Source organism: Geotrypetes seraphini, chromosome 2, assembly GCF_902459505.1.
Source record: "Geotrypetes seraphini chromosome 2, aGeoSer1.1, whole genome shotgun sequence".
Lineage (NCBI taxonomy): Eukaryota > Metazoa > Chordata > Amphibia > Gymnophiona > Dermophiidae > Geotrypetes > Geotrypetes seraphini.
In genome coordinates this window covers 492,267,063-492,287,303 of record NC_047085.1, presented here as the reverse complement: position 1 = coordinate 492,287,303, position 20,241 = coordinate 492,267,063, and the positions used below count along the sequence as shown (strand labels likewise).

At 46.1% G+C, this 20,241-nt stretch overlaps 1 protein-coding gene across 3 annotated transcripts in view; it reads left to right on the top strand.

The window, feature by feature from the left end:
• The window catches only part of NBEAL2 (neurobeachin like 2), a 408,006-nt gene that overhangs the window by 152,666 nt on the left and 235,099 nt on the right, over nucleotides 1-20,241 (top strand). For all 3 annotated transcript variants that reach the window (XM_033931896.1, XM_033931894.1, XM_033931895.1), the window contains exons 5-6: nucleotides 6,351-6,478; nucleotides 14,804-14,886. In XM_033931896.1, the coding sequence (XP_033787787.1) occupies nucleotides 6,351-6,478; nucleotides 14,804-14,886 (211 nt within the window). The remainder of the gene's footprint in view (nucleotides 1-6,350; nucleotides 6,479-14,803; nucleotides 14,887-20,241) is intronic.

Sequence of the window (20,241 nt, the reverse complement as noted above, 5' to 3'; positions counted from 1 at the left end):
TTGGAAATTGAACCGAAGGGGAGCATATGGAACCAAAACACAATTTCATGCTGAATAAAAACCATTGTGATCAGTATTGAGAAGGGAAGAAATCTCAGTATAGCATGTATTGACTATAGGAGAGCCTTTGATAGCATCCCACATGCCTGGATAATAAATTATCTTGGAAAAAAAATTGCATAAAATTAATCCTAGATTGATCGTGTGCAATTAACTGATCATGAAAATGTGGCAAATACCATACTCCGTCTGAAATGTGAAGATCGGCAGTTTGTTGTTCCTCAAATCAGGATCCAAAAGGCATATTTCAGTGAGGACTCCCTATCATCACTTTTGTTTTTTATGGCACTCAATCCACTGAGTATTTACTCTTTGGAATATGGGATGAGCCTTAATTCTAAAGGTGGTAATCAGTGATGTAGTAATGGGGGGGGGGGCACCGTTTTAATAGAGGCGCCGGCACATCTCCACCCCACGCCACTCTTGCACTCTCCCTTCCCCTGTACCTCTTTAAATCTTTGTCAGCGCTAGCAGATTCTCAGGCCTGCTGCTCGCGCTGGTCTGGCTCCCCTCTGAAATCACTTCTTGGTTGAGGGGGCCAGGATGTGACCGTCAGAGGGAAAGCCAGCTCTGGTGCAAGCAACAGAAGCTGTTCGTGTTGACAAAGATTTAAAGAGGTATGAGAGGAAGGGAGGGCATGAGTGGGGGGGAGGGGGAAGGAGCTGGTGGGGGGGGGGAGAGCACCACCATCCCGGGTGCCTCCTATCCTTGCTATGTCAGTGGTGGTAATGATTACATCACACTTAACTGTTTGTAGACATGGAAGCTCTACAGTTCCAGTGACTAACAATTAGTGGAACAACTTTGTACAGTGAAAACTTTTCAGATGATATAAAGATGACTTTTGGTATGGGCAAATGTACTAAGGCAGCTTTCAGTGGAGGAAAATTGATGAGCCCTCCAAAGCTCTCCCCAAACCTTCTAGACCCACCTGTCTACTACCCCAATAATCCTCATGGCTACAGGTGGCTCCTATATGACAGCTCACACTTTCCACCTTAGATGTAGTGGTTAGAGTGGCTTATGGGCCTGGGTCCTCCTTTCTATGGTTCATTAGTCCATTCACCAGGTTACTTAAGACATCTGTGTAATGCTGTCCTAGATTTTCCCAAACCAAGTGCTGCTGTTCTAGAGACAGGTATGTATTCTTTCATTCAGATTTTTTTGTTAGTGAGGAGTGGGGAAGTGGTAGTGGTGGCGGGGGGGAGGGGAGGGGGGTCATACCTTAATGCGTCCAGTGATCATTTGGTCAATTTGGGTAACTTTTTGGCACTTATATGCTTCTAAACACCTAAAAACTTACCTGTTCTTGAAATACCTAGGCAACGAACTGGAACATCAACCCCCCTCGTAACATCATCACATAACTAAACTGCAAACTGTTAACCCCAACCCCTAATCACTAACTACGAACACTCTATTCAATTCACGGAATATTTCTACTTCTGTGCAAACAGCTTGGCACTTCCTGGCCTTGCAACACACAAACTGTTGTTAACATTATTAAAATTATCAGATGTAGACTGCTTTACTCTTTAACTCATTGTACGTAAAGTTTCTCTTTATTGTATTTACATTTTCTTTTATTGTATTCACAGTTTCTTTTATTGTAAACTGCCTAGAAGTCGCAAGATAGCTGGCGGTATATAAAAATAAAGTTATTATTATTATTATTATTATTAAAACAGGTCTAGCTCTGAATGGGTTAAGTTCCTTCCAAGACATCTTGGGAAAGGTTCGATTATTGCCACAAGATGTCAATTTAAGCATGCTTAAAGCCTACCCAAAACACACCTCCCAATATGCCTCTTAGAATTCTGGATGCATAGTGGATGAAACATCTTGGATGTCTATCCAGGAAAACGGTTTCAGTTATCGTCCTGGCGATTAGGACATCCAAGTGCCATCTTAGGCGATTTTAAGGGGGGACATTTTATATTTTTTGGATTATGAGCCCTTTACTGCTCAGGAACAAAAATTTTCAGATTGTGTTTTTTTTAGGGCTGCAAGCTACCGTATTTTCGCGGATATAACGCGCGCGTTATACGTGATTTTACGTACCGCGCATACCCCTCGCGCGTTATATGCCTGAGCGCGGTATACAAAAGTTTTTAAACATAGTTCCCACCCCGCCCGACGCCCGATTCACCCCCCCAGCAGGACCGCTCGCACCCCCACCCCGAACGACCGCTCGCACGCGCTCCCACCCGCACCCGCATCCACGATCGGAGCAAGAGGGAGCCCAAGCCCTCTTGCCCGGCCGACTCCCCGACGTCCGATACATCCCCCCCCCCCCGGCAGGACCACTCGCACCCTCACCCCGAAGGACCGCCGACTCCCCAACAATATCGGGCCAGGAGGGAGCCCAAACCCTCCTGGCCACGGTGACCCCCTAACCCCACCCCGCACTACATTACGGGCAGGAGGGATCCCAGGCCCTCCTGCCCTCGACGCAAACCCCCCTCCCTCCAACGACCGCCCCCCCCCCCAAGAACCTCCGACCGCCCCCCCCAGCCGACCCGCGACCCCCCTGGCCGACCCCCACGACCCCCCACCCCCCTTCCCCGTACCTTTGGAAGTTGGCCGGACAGACGGGAGCCAAACCCGCCTGTCCGGCAGGCAGCCAACGAAGGAATGAGGCCGGATTGGCCCATCCGTCCTAAAGCTCCGCCTACTGGTGGGGCCTAAGGCACGTGGGCCAATCAGAATAGGCCCTGGAGCCTTAGGTCCCACCTGGGGGCGCGGCCTGAGGCACATGGGCCAAACCCGACCATGTGTCTCAGGCCGCGCCCCCAGGTGGGACCTAAGGCTCCAGGGCCTATTCTGATTGGCCCACGCGCCTTAGGCCCCACCAGTAGGCGGAGCTTTAGGACGGATGGGCCAATCCGGCCTCATTCCTTCGTTGGCTGCCTGCCGGACAGGCGGGTTTGGCTCCCGTCTGTCCGGCCAACTTCCAAAGGTACGGGGAAGGGGGGTGGGGGGGTCGTGGGGGTCGGCCAGGGGGGTCGCGGGTCGGCTGGGGGGGAGGGGGGTTTGCGTCGAGGGCAGGAGGGCCTGGGATCCCTCCTGCCCGTAAGGTAGTGCGGGGTGGGGTGAGGGGGGCGCCGTGGCCAGGAGGATTTGGGCTCCCTCCTGGCCCAATATTGTCGGGGAGTCGGCGGTCCTTCGGGGTGGGGGTGCGAGTGGTCCTGCCGAGGGGGGAGAAGAATCGGACGTCGAGGGGGGGCATCAGGCTTTCAGGATGGGGACAGGACTTCAAGGGGGGACAGGCAGATCTTCAAGGGGGACAGGCAGATCGGGGCAACCAGAGGAGAGTCGGGGCAGTGCACCGAAAGTCAGGGTGAGTCGGGGCAACCAGAGGAGAGTCGGGGAGGGCGAAAGGAGAGTCGGGGTGGCCAGAGGAGAGTCGGGCAGCATGCGCGTTATATGCCTGAGCGCGGTATAGAAAAGTTTTTGTACATATCATCGTGATTTCTGCGCGCTATACCCCTGTGCGCGTTTTACAATGGTGCGCGTTATATCCGCGAAAATACGGTAATCACAATTAATGTAATAATTATTAGTCACAAAAAAAAAAAAAAATAATTGCAATTCATGAGTTTCCTCCCTTCTCCCTCCCGCTGCCCATGCATGGTCTATCATCTCTCCTGGCCTTGCCCGCGGTTCCGTAAAGCTGTCTCATTTCCCTCCCTCCTCCTACCTTATGTACCTGTTAAAAAAATCAAATCTTCACTCCGGAAACCTCCATTGCAGCAATACTCATAGGTGGTCTTTACCGGGCCTTTCCTTCTGAGACATCCTTCCCTTATAAAAACAAGAAAAGGTGTGAGAAGAGGCAGGATGGGTCAGAGGGAAAGGCACTTTGCAGGCCACAGGTATCTAGTGAATATTGCTGCCGCTGGCACTGACTTGATTTTTAACAGATACACTGTGGGGGAGGGGTTGGGAATTGAGAGAGTTTTTTAATGAAACTTTTGGGAGGGCTGGGGAGGGGAGGGAGAGATGCCAGACCGTACATGGGGGGGAGAAAAAAATATGCCAAACTGAGGGGGATCTGGGTTCCTACTTTGGGCTCTAAAGCTGGAGCATCTGTTCAGTGGCTGGTGGGGGTAGCTGAATCCCTACGAACCGAAGAAATCCACTGTCTGAGTCAATCAGCGTTGTGCCTCCACCTGCCAATGCTGGCACTCCCTGAGCATATTCTCTGCCAAAGTTTTGGGCCCAGAGCTCCAAGGACCCCCCCTCTCCCCATTGTCCAGCATATCTTCCACCTCCCCTTTACCTCCAGGTTCTCTCTCTCTCTCTTCCCTCCTCCACCACCACCTTTAATCACACAATTAATCATGTGATTAATTACAATTGAAAATTTTAATCAGAATGCAACCTTAGGTAGGGGTTCCCTCCCAACCCCCTCCCTTTGCTAGCTGGAGTGAAAATGATGATTGGGCTTTGTTATAAATGGCATTGTCAATGGTGTAGCGAGAGAGGTTGGTGCTTGGGGAGGAGGTGCCCGGCATCATTATGCTGTGCCGCCCCTCTGCTCTAATCCCTCTGTGCCGTGCGCTCCCCTCCCCCTGCGTAGCTCTTTAAATGTTCATTGGCGCGAGCAGCACCTCCCACCTGATGAGCACGCAGACCTCGGCATCCTTCTGACGTCACATCCTGGTCCCATGACCAAGAAGTGATATCAACATAACATAACATAATAGCAGATTTCCAGACTGCATAGTTGTAAGTTCAGTGCGGTTAACAAAAGATTTATGCTATGAAAAAAATACAGGGATAATATGATATCCAGAAATCTAGTTGATCAGAAATTTAGAAAAAAGAAAAGCTTTCAACAGTTTTCTGAAATGTCCTGAAACAGCCCTAACTTCAAACTCACCGTCCTTTTCCCCTCCCTCTTCCCGCCACACAGAAACTACATGACCTACTCTTTACCTCTCCAGAAAGGACAAATGTTCTTCCATTGTAACCCTTCGTTTTTTATTTCTTTTGTAATCCTCCTTGAACCGCAAGGTAATGGTGGAATAGAAATCTCTAATGTAATGTAATAATGGACGGAAATCTTTGTTTCTTACTTTTAAAGCCCTTGGCTGAAGGGAACGTAAATAGGGCATGAGATTTTCTACTATTCTCATGCGCCACAATAACAAATCTGTCGGCAAGATAGAATGGGGCAACACCCAAAGCAACTTTATAATATAAGCGTCCTAACTTAAAGATCACCCGGGCCTCAACTGGAAGCCAATGCAGCTCACAGTAATAGGGGATTACGTGGTCATACTTCCTCAGACCGTAAATCATTCCTACTGCTGTATTCTGAACCAGGGGCAATCTAGCCAAATTTTTCTTCGTACTTGTCAATATACAATACTAGTCTTATAGCCCATTACATTAACGAGTGCTAGAATATATGTGTGTCTGTCTTTATTTCTTTCTCTCTCTCTCCTTAGCCGCTTTCTGTATTTCTTTCTTTCTGTCTTTCTTTTTCCTCGGCTGTCCACCCATTCTCCCTTCCTTTTACCTTCCCTGTGTCCACCACCACCCCTTCACTGCTCCCCTTATCCAGCAGCAACCCTTCTCCCTTTTTTAAATCTCCCCCCCTGTCCAGCAGCACCTCTTTCCTGTCCCCCTGTCCAGCAGTAGGCCTCCCTTCCTTTTTCTCCCCCCATCTCTTCCCGTTTCCAGTAGCACCCCTTACCTTGCGTCTGCCCTCCGCCAATAGCTGCCGACAGCCACTGCTGCCTGCAGCCGCCGATAGCCACCGCAGCCTGCAGGCGCCTAGAGCCGCCTCGGCCAATAGCCTCTGCGCCACCTGAAGCCGACAAAACCCTAAGCCGCGCATGCGCACTCCTACCTGCGGGGACCTACAGCGCACAGAAAACGGGAGCACGCAGGTAAGAGTGCGCATGCGCGGCTTAGGGTTTTATTATATTAGATTACAATAGTCCAGTATAGTCAGAAGTAATGTCTGAGCTAAAATTGTGAAAGCAGCGACAAAGAAGTAGCAAGTGGAAGATGTGGCTTGTGCTGGTGAACATTTAAAGTGTGTAGAGGAGATGCGCCAGTGCCACCGCGAAGACGGTGCCTGAGGTGGTCCCCTCCTCCCCTTTCACTATGTCACTGCACATTCTTAAACTGAAAATCACCATGTTGGACCTGTCCAGTTCTAATTTTATTCACCTTTATGATTATGATGTCAATGTGCGTGTGTGTCTGTGTGTGAGTGTATTGATGTGTTTGGATATCCTTCTGAATATATTTCCCTGTTTCTTCTGCCCATGCAGCTCAAGAGGAGACTCCCAGAGGGACTCCTGCCAACGGGGTCTCCGCTGGAAAATGTTGCAGTGTATGCAGTACACCTCTTTGAGTGCCTCTTTGACCCATACCAGACCTGGAGGAGACACCTGAGCGGGTGAGTGGCCTGAAGTGTCATCTGGACTGGGCCTGGAATTAGAGGAGACTCGCCTTCTCCTTTCTAGCCTGAACCTGAAGGCAACAAACCACCTCCCCCAGGAACAATGATAATAATAATAATATTAATATTTAATGGCGTTTCACGTGCAGAAGGTAAAAATTTGCAGAAAGGAATAGGCAAAAAAAAGAACAACAGAAAAGACAGCTTTGAGATATGTTAACAGCTATCTTTGTGTAAAAAAAAAAAAAAAATCATGATTTACACAAAACTTGCCCATTTGGAGAAATTGCCCTGGGTCAAACTAATGGGCCGTCTAACCCAGTACCCTGCTTCCAACAGCTACTATTAATTATTTCTATAGCGCTACCAGACATATGCAGTTCTGTACAGAGTCACAAAGAAGACAGTCCCTGCTCGAAAGAGCTTACAGTCTAAACAGACAAGACAGACAAACAGGATGTCATGGATACAGTTAAGGAGAACGGCCACAAGTACTTAGCAGAATCCCAAATAGAAGCAACATTTCATGCTACCAGTTCCCTATGTCTATTTCAATAGCAGACTATGGACTTTCCTTTAGGAAATTGTTCAAATCTTTTTTAAACTCAGATATGCTAATTGCTGTTACCGCATCTGGCAATCAATTCCAGAACTTAACTCTTCATTGTGAAACTGTAGTTCCTCCTATTTGTTTTTAAATTATTACCACGTAATGTCATTGAGTGTCCCCTAGTCTTTGTACTTTTTGAAACAATAAAAAAAATCCATTCACTTTTACCCATTCTATACCACTCAGGATTTTGCAGACTTCTGTCATATCCACCCCCTTCAGTCATCTGTTTCCCAAACTAAAAAGCCCTAACTTCTTTAGCCTTTCCTCATAAGGGAGGAGTTTGGGTCACCCTTCTTTGAAACTTTTATAATTCCGCTATATCTTTTTAAAGATATGACGATCAGAATTGAGCACAGTGTTCAAGGTGGGGGTCGCAACATGGAGCGATACAGAGGTGTTATGATATTCTTGGTCTTATCTATCATCCCTTTTCTAATAATTCTTAGCATCCATGAGGCCATTTTGGTGGGTTGTCCATGATGACGACTAGATGCCGACTTCTAAGGTGGAACCTACATCAAGTAACTACGATTTGGATTATTCTTCCCAATGTGCATCACATTGCATTTGTTCACATCGAATGTCAGCTGCCATTTGGATGCCCAGTCTTCCAATTTCTTAAGGTCTTTCTGCAGTTTTACCACAGTCTCCATCTGTTTTAACAAATTTGAATAGTTTTGTGTCATCTGCAAATTTAATCACCTCGCTTGACGTTCTGATATCCAGATAATTTATAAAAATGTTAAATAGGGAAAGGTAAAGGGATTGGGACTTGTATACCGTCTTTTAGTATTTTTACAACCACACTCAAAGCGGTCTACATACAGGTACTTCAAGCATTTTCCCTATCTGTTCCAATGGGCTCACAATCTATCTAATGTACTTGAAGCAGTGGAGGATTAAATGATTTGTCTAGGGTCACAGTGAACAGCGTGGGGTTTGAATTTGAACCCACAGCTTCAGAATGCTGAGGCTGTAGCTCTAACCACTATGCCACACTCTCCTCCTTCAATACCAGGCCAAATAATAGTGCTATTTTGCCTGACATTGAAGTCAGGCCTACTGGACTATAATTTTCCGGATCTCTCCTGGAACTCTTTTTTAAAAATCAGAATTACATTGGCCATCTTCTGTTCTTCAAGTACTACAGATGATTTTATTTTATTTTATTTTTTTAATCTTTATTAATTTTCAAAACTAACACAAAGTGCCATGAAGTATACAACCATTAATAATCAACATAAGTACTTAAATTCCATCAATAACAATACAGAAGAAAAATATCCCACCCCTTCCTTCCAACAATTCAATCAAGAAATAAGCCAAAAAGATATCCCCTCCCATCCACCCACCCACCCCGTCCTGGAAATGCATAAAAATAAACAGAAAATTAAATAAAGACAATTATGATTTTAATTATAGGCTACAGATCACTAACAGCAAATCAGCAATTTCATGTTATAAGATTTTTCAGTACCCTGGGGTGCATACCAACCAGTCCAGGTGATTTACTACTTTTTAATTTGTCAATTTGGCTCAGTACATTTTCCAGGTTCACCGAGATTCTTTTATCGCCTCTGCATCATCATCCTTGAAAACCATTTCTGGTGCAGGTAGATCTATTACATCATCTTCAGTAAAGACCAAAGCAACGATTGAGCTGCTTATCTTTCCTTTTAAACCCACCTCTCCTCTTTCCCCCCAAGCTCTTTTTCTGTGGATAGTGCTCTCATCCTCCCTGTCTCATCAGCTCAAAGCCTTGGAGTCAGCTTTGACTCCTCTCTCTCTTTCTCTGCACAAATCCAACAGACTGCTAAAACCTGTTGTTTCTTTCTCTATAATATTACCAAAATCCGAGCTTTACTTTCTGAGCATACCACCAATACCTTTCCCACACTTTTATCATCTCTCTTCAAAATTACTGTAACTTGTTTCTCGCAGGTCTTCCACTTAACCATCTCTCTCCCCTTCAGTCCGTTCAAAATTCTGCTGCATGACTATATATTCCACTAGTATCACTGTGCTCAAATTATCCCTCTCCTTAAGTCACTTCATTTGCAGGGCAGGATTAATTCGTCGAGGGCCCCTAGGCACACAAGTACACTGGGCCCCTGCCCCGCCCCACCCCACCATGCGCCCAGGCGGAACCAGGAAGCTGCGTCAGAGGGAAGCTTTGGGCAAGCAGCACCGCTTGCACAATTACAGTTCCCGTTGCCTTTCGTACCCACATTGCTTGCTTGTCTTACTTTCCGTCGATGGGGGGGGGGGCACGTTGCCAATCGGACTGGGGCCCGTGTTGCCGATCAATGCTGGAGGGGGCCCATCGCTGTTTGGAAAAAACAATGTTGATGCCCTCCTTCATCGGGCCCCCCGACCATTTCAGGCCCTAAGCATGTGCCTACTTAACCTATTGGTTAATCCTGCCCTGTTAATTTGTCTCCCTATCCATTTCTGCATACAGTTCTAACTCCTCTTATTGACTTACAAGTGAATTTACTCTGCAGCTCCTCAGTATCTCTCCTCTCTTATCTCTTCTTATATTCCTCCCTGGGAACTCTGTTTATCGGCAAGTCTTTCTTATAAAAACATATAGAAACATAGAAGATGACGGCAGATAAGGGCCATAGCCCATCAGGTCTGCCCACTCTACTGACCCACCCCCAAGTCTACTATCCTAGGGATCCCACTCCTGGTGACAGATTCCCTTGGCTTAACCCTCTAAGGGATCCCACATGGGCATCCCATTTTCTCTTAAATTCTTGCACGCTGTTTGCCTCGATCACCTGCACCAGGAGCTCGTTCCAAGGATCAACCACTCTCTCGGTGAAGAAATATTTCCTGGTGTCGCCATGAAATTTCCCGCCCCTGAGTTTGAGCAGATGCCCTCTTGTGGCTGAGGGTCCTTTGAGAAAGAGAATCTCTTCTTCCATCTCGATTGGGCCGGTAATATACTTAAACATCTCATAGAAACATAGAAGATGACGGCAGAAAAGGGCTACAGCCCATCAAGTCTGCCCACTCTGCTTACCCACCCCCTGTCTATGCCCTAATGATCCAATTTTCTTATCTTGACCCTCGTAGGGATCCCACATGGGTATCCCATTTATTCTTAAAGTCTGGCACGCTGTCTGCCTCGATCACCTGCACTGGAAGCTTGTTTCAATGATCAACCACTCTCTCTGTGAAGAAATACTTTCTGGTGTCGCCATGAAATTTTCCGCTCCTGAGTTTGAGCGGGTGCCCTCTTGTGGCCGAGGGTCTCTTGAGAAAGAAAATATCTTCTTCCACTTCGACACGTCCCGTGAGGTACTTAAATGTTTCGATCATGTCTCCCCTCTCCCTACATTTCTCGAGAGTGTAGAGCTGCAATTTGTTCAGTCTCTCTTCATACGAGAGACCCTTGAGCCCCGAGATCATCCTGGTGGCCGTCCGCTGAACCGATTCAATTCTGCGCACATCTTTACTGTAATGTGGCCTCCAGAATTGCACACAGTACTCCAGATGAGGTCTCACCATGGCCCTGTACAACGACATTATGACTTCAGGCTTTCAGCTGATGAAACTTCTATTGATACAACTCAATATCTGCCTTGCCTTAGATGAAGCCTTCTCCACTTGATTGGCAGTTTTCATGTCTGCACTGATGATTACTCCTAAATCTCGTTCTGCTGAAGTCCTAGTTAAAGTTTCTCCGTTCAAGAAGTACGTCCTGCATGGATTTCCGCTTCCGAGGTGCATGACCTTACATTTCTTAGCATTGAAGCCTAGCTGCCAGGTTGAGGACCAACTTTCCAATGTAAGCAGGTCCTGCGCCATATAATTCTGTAAACTGCATTCACTTACTATATTACATAGTTTGGCGTCATCGGCGAATAGTGTTATTTTACCTTGAAGCCCTTGAGTCAGATCCCCTATGAATATGTTGAAAAGGAGTGGACCCAGGACCGAGCCCTGCGACACTCCACTGGTCACCTCCGATGTTTTAGAGAGGGTATCATTAACCACCACCCTCTGAAGTCTTCCACTCAGCCAAACATTGACCCATGCAGTTAGTGTCTCTCCTAACCCCATCGATTCCATCTTGCTTAGCAGCCTGCGGTGTGGGACACTGTCAAAAGCTTTACTGAAGTCCAGGTACACGACGTCCAAAGACTCTCCCAAGTCCAACTTTCTTGTTACCCAGTCAAAGAAGCTGATGAGATTGGATTGGCAGGACCTACCCTTGGTGAATCCATGCTGACTGGGATCCCGAAGATTCCCTTCATTCAAGATCGTGTCCAATTTGCTTTTAATTAGTGTTTCCATGAGTTTGCACACTATAGATGTGAGACTCATCGGTCTATAATTCGCAGCCTCTGCCCTGCAACCCTTTTTATGCAGAGGAACGACATTAGCTAATTTCCAGGCCAGGGGAACTTTCCCTTACTTAGGGAGAGATTGAATAGCTCAGCCAACAGTTTCGCCAGGACATCGCTCAATTCTCTGAGCACTCTTGGGTGCAAATTGTCTGGTCCCATGGCTTTGTTAACCTTGAGTCTTGCCAGTTCACTGTAAACTTCACCTGGTGAAGGCAGGAGGGAGGTGGGGAAGGTCCGAAATGAATCTTTCCCCCCCCCCAAAAAAAAAATTGCGAATAACCAAATCCGTGGATGCCAAAACCGCGGATTTGGAGGGGGAAGTGTACCCTTCTCCTCTACTGCCAACTCTAGAATCTGTCCCTTCTATCTTGCTGCTTGAATTACTATGTCATGCTCCGTCTCTGTCAATATTCAAATCTAGGCTAAAAGCCCACTTTTTCAAGTCTGCTTTTAACTCCCACTCTTGTAAAGCACCCATGTCTGTTTTATCATTTCCTCTGTGAGAAATTCCATAAATCCTGTTAGTCCTGTTTTAATTAGATTGTAAGCTCTATTGAGCAAGGATTGTCTCTCACAAGTTTAATGTAGAAATAAATAGTAGTAGTTGCAAAGAATTCATTCAGACTCTCTGCTATGGCCTTGTCTTCCCTGCGTACCCCTTTTGATCCTCGATGGTTCCACAAATTCCCCCACAGGTTTTCTGCTTCTGATATGCCTGAAAAAGTTATTGCTTTGACAAATTGACAAATTTCTTTTTGTAGTCTTTTATAGCCTTATTTTAACAATGTTTTGCATCTGTCAGGAGGAGAGTGTGGAGCAATGGTTAAAGCTACAGCCTCAGCAACCTGAAGTTGTGGGTTCAAACCCACGCTGCTCCTTGTGATCTGGGCAAGTCACTTAATCCCCTCATTACCCCAGGTACATTAGATAGATTGTGAGCCCACTAGGACAGAGAGGGAAAAAATGCTTGAGTACCTGAATAAATTCATGTAAACCGTTCTGAGCTCCTATAGAAAATCAAATAAATAAATTCATAAGAACTTTCCTAAATTGCATTACATTTTTACAAAACCGTAAGGTACCAGTCAACGTATTCCACATAAATAGTCCAGCTATAGAAAAACATGAATTCTTGGTTCGTACATATCGTAAAATATTCCCCTTTGATGCGTCTTAGCCAACAATTCTGTGACCTCAACGTCCTTGGCGGAGTGTATAGAGTTAGGCATTTTGCCAAATAATTTGGCGGAATGTCATAAACGCCTTGTTGGACAAGTTTAAAAAAAACTTGGGTCAGACCAATGGTCCATTTAGCCCAGTATACCATCTTCATGGTGGCCAATCCAGGTCACCAGTACCTGGCAAAAACCCTAATAGAAGCAACTATTCTCCAAGTGAAAAAATATTTCCTCCAATTGGTTTTAAAAGTAGTTCCCTTTAAATTTGAGTGCCCCTTAGTCTTTGTAATTTTTGATTGAGTAAAAAATCAATAAGAACATAAGAATAGCTTTACTGAGTCAGACCAATGGTCCATCAAGCCCAATAGTCCATTCTCATGGTAGTCAATCCAGGTCACTGGTACCTGGTCAAAACCCAAAGAGTAGCAACATTCCATGCTACCGATCCAGGGCAAGCAGTGGCTTCCCCCATGTGTTTCTGAATAATAGACTATGAACTTTTCCTCCAGGAAATTGTCCAAACCTGTCTTAAAACCAGCTACGCTATCCGTTCTTTCCACAACCTCTGGCAATGCTTTTCAAAGCTTAACCATTCTCTGAGTGAAAAAAAATTTCCTCCTATTGGTTTTAAAAGTATTTCCCTGTAACTTCATCAAGTGTCCCCTAGTCTTTGTAATTTTTGACGGAGTGAAAAATCAATCAACTTATACCCATTCTACTCCATTCAAGATTTTGTAGACTTCAATCATATCTCCCCTCAGTCGTCTCTTTTCCAAGCTAAAGAGCCCTATCTCTTTTAGTCTTTCCTCGTACGAGAGGAGTTCATCCCCTTTACCATCTTGGTCGCTCTTTGAACCTTTTCTAGTGCCGCTATATCTTTCTTGAGATATGGAGACCAGAATTGAATGCAATACTCCAGGTGAGGTCGCACCATGGAGCGATACAGAGGCATTATAACATTCTTAGTCTTGTTAACTATCCCTTTTTAAATAATTCCTAGCTTCTTGTTTGCTTTTTTGGCCACCGCCGCCACCACATATTGGGTGAAAGGTTTCATTGACACCCAGATCCTTTTCTTGGGCGCTAACCCCAAGGTGGACCCTAGCATCTGGTAACTGTGATTTGGGTTGTTTTTCCCAATGTGCTTCACTTTGCATTTGTCCAATCACTCATATTAATTAGATCCTTGGACAGTTGGGAGTGATCTCCCCCTTCCCTCTTTTTTTTTGGATGTCCAATCTTGCTCCAGGGGAGTTTGCTTTGGGGGGGGGGTCACAGCTGCGGGTATCGGTAGTTTTTGTTGTTGTTTGGGGGGGGAGAGAGAAGCCCTTGCCTTCCTTGCTGCAACCGGAAGTGCGCCTTTCCCCTTACTTGACAGCGACTTTTTTTTAGGCAGACAGAGAGAGGGCGGGAGGGGGGAGTTACCGCCATGGTGATCGCCAGTGGCTCCGAGCTTGAACCGTCTGCACTCCGCCAGAAGCCGCCGCGGCTTGCAGGCGCCGACAGCCGGCGCCGACTGCCGCCTTGCTTCGAAGCCCTGCTCCTAGCATCCTCCGCTCCGCTCCGCACCGCCTTTCATGCGTCTTAGCGCGCATGCGCACTCTGCTGGCCACATCCCGACAGATCAGGACTCAGGGAACACGGGATAAGAGTGCGCATGCTCCGACCACCTCTTCCTGCACTAAAGTCGGGCCTCACCAATCAGGATCTGTGCGTCAAAACAGCTCCTGATTGGTAAGGCCCGACTTTAGTGCAGGAAGAGGCGGTCGGAGCATACAGTGAGTGATTTCCTTCACTCGCCGGCGCTCCGGCTGCTCTCTCCTGCCTCTCTAGCTGTCCTCTTCTGGTAGGCAGTCGCAGTCGGAAAATACCTGAAATGACCAGGGGAACATTGTATTGGAAAGGCCGAGAGAATGGCCTGCGGAGGGAAGGGGAGGAGCCTTTTCAGTTTGGAGGTCAGTAGTCAGTAGAATAGCAACAATAACATTGTCAGTTTGAAGGCCCCACTAGCTTCTGTTCAACAAAACTGGCTAGATGGAAACAATACATAGTGTATTTGACTTTGATTAGTGGGAGTTTAGTGGGGAACATGGCTACCTGCTGCTGCCACTGGAGTGATGGTCACCTTTCTATCTTCAGAAATTAACTGTGGTCCTTTCCTTTCTGCTTTTAGAGAAGTGGTCAGCTGGAAGGAGAGGAATAAATACAAGTTTGTACCAGTCCCTTTGCCTCCTGAATTCTGCACTTTTTTCCAAGGTAAGTTGTAGTCACGATATTGATATTATGGTGGTTATTTTAGAAGCCCTAGTCATGATTTGGATGTGCTTAAACAGGCATTTAGACCTGTTTGTCATATGCACATTTAAATCCGGATTTTTGAAAACTGGGGGTGTGATCTGGGTGTATTTTGGTCGGGTCAAAAATAAACACATGCATTGCTCATTTCAGAAGAGGGATGCATGTTTGTCTCCTGAGATCAACATTGGAATATACACCTGCTCCTGGGATCATCTAGGTTATATAAAAGTGCTTGTGTTGTGCAGAGCTCTACCGAAGGGATTTGAGGGGGTTGCCACCTTAATGCCCTAGTGATTTTTGTGCGTGCGTTTCCTTTACACACGCATCCATTCACATTGAGTCACTACATGAGAGGCGGAAAAGACTTCAGTGACTGAATTGGCTTTTCTAGTGCAAAAGGCATACGAGTCTTGAACCAGTGGGTTTTGTACCCCAACTTGCGAGTCTATGTGGAATAGTGGTCTCCAACTCAAACCCTTTGCAGGGCCACATTTTGGATTTGTAGGTACTTGGAGGGCCTCAGAAAAAATAATTAATGTCTTATTAAAGAAATTACAATTTTGTATGAGGTAAAACTCTTTATAGTCTATAAATCTTTTCTTTTGGCCAAGTCTTAATAATAATATTGTAATTTATAGCTAAAGAGACATATGATCAAGAAACTGTTTTATTTTACTTTTGTGATTATGATAAACATACCGAGGGCCGTGAGTTTGAGACCACTGGTGTAGAAGGTATCGCTTTAAATTCATTGGCTCCTCCTCCTTTGTATTACTCAGTTTCATCCTTTTACATGCAAGTTAAAGGTGTCACTGTGGTCTGCTCTGTTTTTCAAGTTGAATTAATTTTAATATACCGACCTTCGACGTGCACCTGGCCGGTTTACAATGCTAAAAATAAAAGGTTAAAATAAATTTTTTTTGGGGGGGGGAAATGTGAACATTAAATAGACAAATTACAAATACGAACATGAGCTTGAGGGGAAAGAGGGAGAGGAAGTTAATAATTACATCATTAAAAACAAATTAATTAAAGGGAAGAGGGGGGAAGGATAAAACACTAGGAATAGGGATCGTTTCTTAAAAGCGGTTCGTATTTATTTTGCAGATTGTTGGAAAGAAAATATTTAGATGCTATGGTATGCATCTTGGAATAAGAACGTTTTTAGTTTAGTCTTGAATTTGTCGAGTGAATTTTCAAGGCGGAGTTGAGGTGGCATGGTGTTCCATAAAGTTGGAGCTACAATGGAAAAGTTAATTTTTCTAGTGTAGTAGAATTCTTTGATGGAAGGTATGGTCAGTAAATTCTGATCAGTCGATCTAAGTGTCAGGGGAGGGCAAAAAGGGGATGATGAGTTTATCAAGAAAAGATGGGAGACGCGAAAGTTTGATTTTAAAGACCAGCATTAAAGTTTTATAGGTGATGCGGTGAGTGATGGGTAGCCAGTGAGCTTCTCGCAGAACAGGAGTAACATGATCATATTTCCCAATCTTATAGATAAGTTTGATTGTTTCTCTGTTTTTTGTTGTTGGTTTTTTTTTTTTTTTTTTGGGGGGGTGCATTTTCAGAGGCATTTTGGTGCTAAAGAGGTACCCAGTTCTCCCTTGGTGGCAGAGGTCTATAGCTGACCTGCATTAATTCTCTTGTGGCTCAGGGACCATTCCCCTTAAAGCTGTGCTGAGGCTGGAGTGCAGGCTGAGTGGCATCTGTGTCAGTCTCTGGGACTTTATCAGATGCCGGCTGCATACCCTACCCCCTTCTGAAGAGGACTGAGGAGATATGGGAGCCAGGACTTTGGATTCTAACCCAGCCTGAGTGGTAGCCAGAGGAAACAAGCTTTTTTAAAGCTTGTTTGAGGCAGCACGTTGCAATTAAGAGAGACAGTACCAGTAGCACTGTGAATACTGTGCCATTATATCCTATGGGGCTCCTTTTTCCATGTTTTTGGTGCATTTATTTAGATGCCGCATGCTGTTTTTTGGCACTAAAACATTGTCGCGGTTGCCATCTTGGATTTTCAGTCCGATTTTTAAAAGAGAATGGGACTTGCATACCGCTTTTTTGTGGTTATACATTCAAGCCAGTTTATGTATATACAGGTACTTATTTTGTTAAAGCCTCTTTTTGCCTCAGAATTTAATTGATTTGGCTCAAAATCAATTGGGATGGACTCCTCAGGGTATTTTACCTCTGATTCATTCAAGATTTTTGCTGGATGGCTACCTGGGGAGTGTCCTTGTTCCTCCTGCTGCAGAGCACATGGGGGGGAGGAGGGCGCATGAGTGCCCTGCTAGGCCCTTAGAGTTGCAGGTGGCTTGTTTTTTTGGGGTGAGAAAATCCATCCCTAGAGCCCTCAGACAGTGATTTGGCATCATTTGCGAAGTGGCAATGCACAGGAGTATCTGGGACCACCGTGAAGCAGAGGAAGTCTTTGGAGGTCAGCACATATCCATTTCTCAGGGCTTTACCCCTGCCTTCATCCGGTTGGTGTTTGAGGGCCCATCTGTCCTCTCTGGGGTTCTGCCTGCTAGCTCTCATGGGGGTTTTTGCCCCTCAATCAGGGTTTCCCCCTGTTACGGCTCAGTCTCAGGATCTAGTCCAGCCAGAAAAAGACAAGGAGGACTGGGGGGTCTGAGTTGGTGCCCCTGCTCTCTTAAGGTAAGATCCTCGGTTTGAGAGGATACAGGGTCCCTCAGAGGCAGGAGTCCCTATTGCCTCTGGACCACGGGGAAGACCTGGCGGTGTGGCATCTGTTTAAGTCAGCTCGGCCTCAATAGAGGTTATAACTGAGTCCCTGTGGGTACTGCAACTGGATTTCCCTCAGACCTCTTCTGCTCAACACACAGACTCGGTCTGATTTCTTTCCCTCGCACCCAGATATCACTGTGATGTTCACAGAACACTGGGATGCCCCAGAAGGACCCCTGTGGGTAGCTGGGACCGTGACTAAGCTGTATCCGATGGCAGGGTTCTCGCCTGTAAAGTAAACAATGTGAGGGTTTTTTAAGACTAAGGATGTGTCAGTTGTGAGTCTGTTTGGCAGTTATTGCTCTTACACAATTCCTTCCAGCTATATTTTGAGATATCTTTCCTAACAACTGAGAGTGAATAACGTCGGCAACTCGCTATGGATGAAAGCCAAGTATATTAATAATAGCACAGCGAGAGGAACGATTACACTCGCTACTATTAATTTCAATACTAAGAATTTAATCCAAAAGAAATAACCAATTTGTAGGGTTATTTTTTATTTTTTTTTTAAATGATCTATATAAATAAAATAAATTAACATTGATGAGAAAATAGGGGGGGTGCACATGAGACCTGTGATATCTCATGAAATGGTTGGATTGACAAGACTTGCTCTAAGTTAGACAACTGTGGGCACTTGAGGACACTGTTCCCCGTTAAATAAGGATTAACAGAAAGAAAGAACTTACTTCCCATTAGTATCACAAGGAAGGGTGTTGTGTCATTGACAGAAATTACATAAGATAGTAAATTACTGCTATAAGCCAGTGTATCGCAAACTGTGTGCCACGGCACGCTAGTGTGTCTCCTGAGATTTGTAGGGTGCCATGAGATGCTGGTGAGGAGGAGAGGCACCGACCGAGTGCCTACATGACGCGCTTCTCATGGCAAGAGGCACGTCCTGTAGACAATCGGCCAGCGTTGGCGCCTCTCCTCCTCCTCACATCTTCCCTGCCGACACTCCCCCATCTGGAGGGGCATGCATCGATGCCCCCCCAAAGATAGGAGCGCTCCCCTCCCATAATTAAAGTGCCCCCCTGCATCCCCCCAAACCCGCAAGGGAGGAGCGTTTCCCCCACCCCGCATACCTCTTGAGAAGATTGCCAGCTGAAGCAGCATTTTCCACTTCCTGCTCAGGCCAGCCTAGTCTTTCCTCTGATGTCATGGCCTGGTCCCATTACTAGGAAGTGATGTCAGAAGGGAGCCAAGGCAGGCCGAACAGGGGGTGGAAGATGCTGCTTGCATTGGCAAACTTTACAAGAGGTATGTGGGGGGGGGGGGATAAGGAGGAAGAGAGGCACTGGGGTGGGGTGGGGGAGAAGGATGATTCATTGCGGCCTTGGTGGAGAGGACGTCATTGCCCCAGGTGCAAAATAAGTACCTGTAACAAGGACACTGGAAAGTTCAAGAAAGGGATAAAGACCATCCTCTTCACAGACTACTTTAACTAATAATGCAACATAGGGCAGGGTAAACACAGTAGAGATACCCAGAATTGCTGAGGATATGATTAACAAAAAAGTACAGATAACTAGAATTATCAGTATGTATGTAAATGTAAGATGAACATAGAACACGATACATGTATTATGTGTGCAAATACCATATTTTTCTCTCCATAAGACGCACCCTAGATTTAGAGGAGGAAAAACAAGAAAAAAACATTCTGAACCGAATTGTGTACTAATATATACCAGGCTCTGCACCCAACCCCACACTCCTTGCCAGGCTCTGCACCCTGACCCCCCCCTTCCCTGCCAGGCTCTGCACCCTGCCACTGCCCTGCCCTGCCCTGTAACCTTCCCTCTCACCTCTGGTGGTCAAGTGGTAGGCTGGGACAGGAGGAAGATACCCAGTCAAAGGCAAAACAGTGAACCAGTCAGAAACCACCTTTAAATAAAGGAAGAGAAGAAGAAAAGAAAAGCACCATGCCTGACTGTCCAGGTCACAGCCTTTTTATTTTTTCCAAATAACCCCAGCCAAACATTCCTAACAAACACCAGAAGACCACTAATGCCTCAAAATGAACCGCCACACACACTCTTCCATCCAACAGACACACAACATACATGTAATTAGGCATTCATGCAAGCCTGTTCCCCCCCACCCCCGGCCAACCCCCCTGCTGGCTGCCTTTTGTTTGTGCCCTGGCCTTTAGAAGAGGGCCGGGCCTGCTGAGACCTGATAATGTACCCTGCCAGTGGTTGTGTGGCGGGCCTGATCATCATCATCCGCATTGATTACTACAGGAGGGTACGTGGGGCTTGGGACATTCTCGGAGCTTTCCACCTTTATCACCCCTTGCAATTGTGGTGAGGAACTGACTGGAGCTGCCAATTTACTCTGTGGTAGCGAGAGCTGGGCTGCTTTTATTTCCTCTTCTACTGGCTCCGACCTGAGGATCACTGATTTGCTAGGTGGTAGGAAGATTGCATCAACATAACGTCCCCTTGTGTGGTGGAAGGCACACAAGTTTGCCTTCTGACATCCAGAGAGCTGGTTTTCCCAGTAGCACGGAATCGCGCTGTGTTTTTTTAATCAATCTTTGTGTGCCGGAACTTG